Source organism: Sorghum bicolor, chromosome 6, assembly GCF_000003195.3.
Source record: "Sorghum bicolor cultivar BTx623 chromosome 6, Sorghum_bicolor_NCBIv3, whole genome shotgun sequence".
NCBI classification, from domain to species: Eukaryota; Viridiplantae; Streptophyta; class Magnoliopsida; order Poales; family Poaceae; genus Sorghum; species Sorghum bicolor.
Window position 1 is genome coordinate 40,367,672 of NC_012875.2, and position 6,995 is coordinate 40,374,666.

At 47.6% G+C, this 6,995-nt stretch overlaps 1 protein-coding gene across 1 annotated transcript; it reads left to right on the forward strand.

Moving 5' to 3' along the window:
* LOC110436457 lies at positions 643 to 1,878 on the forward strand. The gene is made up of 2 exons (XM_021463557.1): positions 643 to 1,520; positions 1,770 to 1,878. The coding sequence occupies exons 1-2, from the start codon at positions 643 to 645 to the stop codon at positions 1,876 to 1,878; spliced, it is 987 nt and encodes a 328-aa protein (XP_021319232.1).

A 6,995-nucleotide genomic window follows, 5' to 3' on the forward strand; every position in this document is an offset into this window, starting at 1 on the left:
TGGAGAGGAGAAGGGTCACTCCACCAGAGATTGCCCAGATGCAAGAGAAACTCAGGAGAGGATCAAGATCGGGTCAGCTCTGCAACCTCCGCCATCGGTCGCTCAACCTCGGGAGGTGAATCACACATTCCCGCAGACCTTCTACCACTCATATGTCGAAGGATCGGGCCAGCAGCACCCGGCTCCAATTCAGCCCAGCGCGCGAGCCACCGCTTACTATCCCAACTTCCTACCAGCTTGGCGCCTAGCCCAGCAGCCCACCGACCACAACCTTCCACCGACCTATGCTCCACCACGACCCCCACAGATCACATACATCGAGACCATGCAGCCCCACCAGCAGTCACTATCTCCTCCCCCAAAGCAGCTACACTTAATCCGAGCTCCACCTCCACCAAAAACCGAACCCCACCCGATAATCAGATCGGCCCCCATACACCGCTGCCTACGATTGGAATGATCTTACCAATAGCTGGAATGTCCTCAATGGAGTTCTAGACAAAGAAGCAAAAGAAGGATCACCTCCGACTCGTCAACAACGTTGCAGTTCAAGGGCCGGTCAGATGCACTGATTGGTCCAGAACCCCAATAACCTTCACGGAGGAAGACCTAAGGTTAGAAAGCTACCCACATACGGATGCCATGGTCATAACAACGAATGTTGCGGGTTGGGGAGTGAGCAGGATCTTAGTAGATTCAGGGAGTTCCGCAGACATAATATTTGCTGGAACCTTCGACCAAATGAAGCTCAGTAGAAGCCAGCTTCAACCTTCGAAATCACCTTGGATCGGGTTTGGAGGAAAGCAGATACATACTGTGGGAAAGGTCGCCCTGCCCGTATCCTTTGGCACATTGGAGAATGCGAGGACAGAGTATGTTACTTTCGACGTGGTAGACCTGCACTACCCATACAATGCCATATTCGGGCAGGGGTTCTTGAACAAGTTCAATGCGGCTACTCATATGGGATACCTGTGCATGAAAATCCGGGCTCTGCACGGAGTGATCACTGTTCACGGAAGTCAAAAGGAGGCAAGGAACATAGAGAAAGCAATCTACAAGTCTTTCTGGAACATAAACTCCGTGGACTCCACGCAACAAGAAGCTTCCCAGCCACCAGACATGCCAAAGGGGAAGACAGACCTGGCCGATCAAGAGGAAACGAAATGTGTCCCTCTGCAGGAGGCCGTTCCAGATAGGAAGGTCACCATCTCCGCGACCCTCAGTAGAGAGGAGGAACTCGAGTTGCTGGACGTGCTACAAAAGAATCAAGATATCTTTGCCTGGAGTGCCGCTGACTTGCAGGGAGTCAGCAGAGACATCATAGAGCATTCGCTGGACATCGATCCGAGAATGAGGCCGAAGAAACAGAGACAGAGGAAAATGTCTGAAGAAAGAACCTTAGCCGCGAAGGTAGAGGTACAAAGACTCCTGGACGCAAAGGTCATCAGAGAGATCATGTACCCGGAATGGTTGGCAAATGTGGTCCTGGTCCCCAAGAAGAATGGCAAAATGAGAATGTGCATAGATTTCATAAATCTCAACAAGGCTTGTGTCAAAGACTCCTTCCCCTTGCCAAGGATAGATACCTCTATTGACAAAGCCGCCGGTTGCCAGAGATTTTCACTGCTGGATTGTTTCACCGGATACCACCAAATTTGGCTCAAAAAGGAAGACGAGGGAAAGGCAAGCTTCACAACCCCATTCGGCACGTATTGCTACACCAGAATGTCGGAAGGTCTCAAAAACGCTGGAGCAACCTTCTCCAGAATGATGGGGCAGGTTCTTGGAAGTCAGCTGCAGAAAAACATCATAGCCTACGTCGACGACGTTGTCGTCATGAGCAAGCGCAAAGAGGATCATATCAAGGACCTGTAGGAAACCTTTGTCAACCTCAGATCTGTCGGGCTGAAACTTAACCCGGAGAAATGTGTATTCGGGGTCAGCAAGGGAAAAATGCTGGGATATATCATCAACTCTGAAGGAATCAGAGCAAACCCAGACAAGACAAAGGCAATCATGTCAATGGCAGAACCTTCAAGCAAGAAAGAAGTGCAAAGGTTGACTGGTCGAATAGCAGCCCTCAACAGATTCGTTTCAAGATCTGCAGAATGAACCCTTCCATTCTTTAAAGTGCTGAGAGGAGGAGGCAAAACAGAATGGGGTCCAGAACAATCAGAGGCCTTCAAGCAGCTCAAAAGCTACACTGCGACCAAACTGATGGTAACTGTGCCCGAGCCGGACACTCCACTACTGCTGTATGTGGCTGCCTCCGAGCACGCTGTCAGTGCTGTTTTGGTGCAAGAGACAAGCGATGGTAAGGGAACAGTGCAAAGACCCATCTACTATGTGTCCGAAGCTCTGTCAGGAGCAAAGTTGAACTACACAGAGATAGAGAAAATCGCATACGCAGTCTTGTGCGCATCAAGGAAGCTTAAGCATTATTTCCAAAGTCATGAGATCAAAGTACCCACCTCACAGCCCTTGGGTGATATCCTTAGGAACAAGGAGGCCTCCGGACGTATAGGAAAATAGGCGGCTGAACTATCACAGTTTGACATCACCTATGTCCCCATAACCACCATCAAATCCCAAGCCCTGGCTGACTTCATGGCAGATTGGACACCTTCGAACAAAGAAGAGGAGAAGGTAGTCGACCAGCCGTGGACACTATATACAGACGACGCCTGGGGGCAATCAGGAGCAGGAGCAGCAGCCGTTCTGATCGCACCATCCGGGCTCAAGCTAAAATATGCTGCGAGACTCGAATTCAAAGCAACAAACAACATAGCTGAGTATGAAGGTCTCATCCTTGGACTGAACAAAACTAAGGCTTCAGGAGCAAAAACCCTGCTCATCAAAACAGACTCCCAGGTGGTGGCAGGACAAGTGGAGAAGGAATACTTAGCACGCAACCCCGAGCTGGCAAGATACCTGGCTGTCGTAAGGGGGCTGGAGAGAATGTTCAAGGGGTTCACCCTGCAGTACATTCCAAGAGCCGAGAACTACGAGGCAGACGAGCTAGCCAAAGCAGCAGCCAACAACACCCCCTTGCCAGAAGGAACCTTCTACCAAATCGTTGCAGCACCTGCAACTGAATCGTTGCCGAAAGCTTTTCGCTCAGTCCTGCTGACAGAAGGCGAGGATTGGAGGCAGGCAATAGCTGACTCCCTCAAAGGCAAAACAGCTGCAGATGATGAAGCATTAACCAAGAGAATGGAGGCAAGAGCAAGGAATTACACCATCATTGACGGAATCCTGTACAAGAAAGGTGTAGTCCAACCTTTGCTGAAATGCATATCACAAACCGAGGGCAGAGAACTCCTGCAAGAGATACACTCTGGGATATGCGGGTCTCACATTGGACCTCGTGCATTGTCCGCCAAAGCATTAAGACAAGGCTTCTACTAGCCAACTCACATCAAAGATGCTGAAGTAATAGTGAAGACATGCAAGGCCTGCCAAACCTTCTCACAAATTCAATCAGGACCTTCAGCACCAACTCAGCTCATATCAGCATCATGGCCGTTGCAAAGATGGGGAATGGACCTGGTAGGACCAATGCCAACTGCCTAGGGAGGAAACAAGTTCGCCGTCGTGGCCATCGAATACTTCACAAGATGGATCGAAGCTAAGCCATTGGCAACCATAACTTCCAAAACGATCAAAAAAAATTCTGGCAGAACATAGTCTGTAGATTCGGAGTTCCAAGCTTGCGCACAGTTGACAACGGGAAGCAGTTTGATTCAGACAGTTTCAAGGAATTCTGCCATCACATAGAAACCAAAATTGCTTTCACGCCTGTCTACCACCCAGAGTCAAACGGGGCCGTGGAGACAGCAAACAGAATAATATTCTCCGCAATCTCCAAGACCTTACTCAACCTACGAAAGGGGAAATGGGTTGACGAGCTACCTAGAGTTGTGTGGTCTCATAACACAACAGTCTCAAGAGCAACTGGGTTCACCCCATTCAAGCTCTTGTATGGGGAAGAAGGAATGTTGCCAGAAGAAATCACACACCAAAGCCTACGTTCCATGAAGCAGCAGTTGGCTGAAGATGAAGAGTACTACAAGGAAACCTTAGAATCAATAAGACTTGAGGCAGTGGAGAACATTACCAAGTATCAACAAGAAACCAAAAAATGGAGAGACCGCAAGGTAGTACGGAAAGACATACAAGATGGGGACCTGGTACTCAGGAAAAAGGGAGATCACCCAAACGCTGGTAAATTACAACCCAAGTGGGAAGGACCTTTTACAGCAATACAAGCGGGAAGGTTAGGATCCTTCTACCTGAAAGACCTCGAAGGTAGAACCTCCACCCACACGTGGAACGTCGACAATCTACGAAGATTTTACATTTGAGTGTAAGGATGACCCCTGCAAAATAAGCGGCGGCATCCATGTCTTTAGATACACTTGTTTTCTTTTTCTCTCTACTTTTTTGCAATCCGATGTCTGCACTCTTTTCCTCACAGGGGTACTCCTACTAGGAGGTGAGGTTTTTAACGAGGCAGAACCTATGTAAAAACCTCTGAGATATAAAGAGGAATCCACCCCAAAAGCAAAAACTCAAAAGTCGAAAAACAGCCAGCAGTGAGGTTGTAGCATTCGACAAAACATCACGTCATTATAAGGACCCTCCGCAGCTTTCAATCAAAGTCTAAGAAAGCTCGGAATGTCCTCAAAGGTGGAAAAACACCAAATCCTTAGCAAAAGACCTAGCCAAGAGCCGGGCAGCAAGGACAGCATGGCCAAAAGTGAAAAAGCCCTGTCCTCCTTAGGCATCACAACACGGCCAGAAGGGACAAAACCTTCAAACCTGACAAAGACCTGAAGACAATCAGGCATCAGGGGCTATACAACTTCTGCCAAAAGGCAGCGAAGGTTTCACATTCACAAGGTAAACCTCAAACAACAATTACACAACCTTCGCCAAGATAAGGTCGAAGGTAGGTAGACCTCAACAACAATTACATAACCTTCACCAAGATAAGGTCGAAGGTATCCTACTAATCCAAGCAGGCCTCTAACACACAAAGTGCGAAAATAAAGCAAAGCTTACGATAATCCTCAGTCAGGTAAAGCAGGACCAACTACTACAACAATCACAACAACCAATAATAACTTGATAGTAAATTCCAACCTAACAAAGTACATGCAATAAATGCATGAAAGTCTATAAAACCAGGCTCACCTTGCCCCCACCCTCAGTCAGGACCAACACACAAAGTTTCAAACAGTCAGTGCAAGCCTAGCACTCGCAAAGGAAAAAACCTAGGCCACCATGGAGGTAGGGATTAGCCTCATAGCACCACAAAAAATTGGTATTGCACGAAGCTTTGTAAGGCTACAGCTGCGGCATTGTGATGAACATCGACCACAGAGTCATGTACAGCCACATTGAAAGCACCGCAAGCCAGAATCAGAGGTCTCTGAAGGGCATCGCACGAAGTCTCGTAACATCCCTTCAGAACCTCTGACTCACCTACCCGAAGGTTACCTTCGACAACACTCCACGGGAGTTGAACAAAGACAAAGAAGAGCGCAATTCAGCAGAGGCTCCTTTGCACCAAGACAAGCGAAGAGCCTAAGGTCAAGGAGCAGCAAGCCTACGCAAAACTCATATCTACCAGCGCCTTCGCTACATCGAGCATCAAAGAATTAGTCGCAACAGGAACACAAAGATCCTTAGGATCAACGCTCGCTGCGCATTCAACAAACACATCTAATCGCACTCAAATATCCGAAGGTTGTAGTGAAAACAACACTAGGTTGCGAAGGTTGCAACAAAACACTTAGAAAAACTTCTGTCTTTATTACTGATAAACAGTATGAGCAACAATTATTTACATCTAAATAAAATTTTTTACTTATGATAAGCTAAGTGACCTAAGATCCTTTGTCAACATAACTGGCAAAGGATCTAAGAGTCACGTACAAATCTCACACATGAGTCACCAAAGATCCTAAAATCGCTACAATAATCCCGAGCAATATAATCGACCAAATCGTCCACATCGAGTGAAGGTCGCGCGCTTCTCCACCAATCTACTAACCAACCACTTGCGTACAAGTCGCCCCGCTTGAACGTTACTGGAGTCACATAACTTCCTTCGACAAAACCCGGAGGAAGAACGTCATGCCTAGCAGGGGATCGAACAACCTGCGTAGAAAAACCAGCTCAAAAAACCAGCGAATCAAGCGAAGGACCCAAGCAAATTCGGAAAGCTTAGATCCCGAACCTCCGCGCGCTCAGGCAGAAAACGCTCATACATGTCGTCAAGATCCTCCAGCCAAAAAGATTCCTCCACCTCCTCGCCAAAGATGCGAAGGATAGGATACGGCAACTGCGTAAACAAACCAAACCAAATCACAAAAAATATATATACACGAAAAGCCTAAAACAAAGAAAAAACAAAACAAAAACAACCACCTAAGCCGGAGGCCATGAACCTCGGTACGCAAGCGACCGGACGAATTCAGATCTTTCGTCATCAAGGTCATAACCAACAAATTCAAACATATCCACCACCCTCATGTTAGGAAAAGCAATCCGCCAGTATTCCCACAACTCGCCAGAAGCATAAATTCCATTGTCGAAAATTGAAAGGGGAGTATCGCAATGACCCTGCGCACGTCCTCCGCTAGAGACCTGCGTAGGATAAAGGCGTAAAACAAAGGTTTATCCAAAAACAACCCAATATATTATATTTCCAACAAAGTCTTTACAAGTTAATCAGAACCTCCGGCCTTTCTTACAAAAAAGCGTCACATGCGCAGCAGACGCAAAAAACTATGAAAAAACTACAAACTAAAAAGCCTCACACCTGAGGCGGAGGAGGAGCAGGAGCTTCGGGTTCTTCTGAAGCCTTGGCACCAGATCCCTCTGGAGCTTTAGCACCAGCTTCAGGAATCTCTGCTTCAGCCTAGGTCGAAGGACGCGCTTCACTAGGGGGCACGAGGGACCGGCCTTGTCAACCTTAGTTTTCT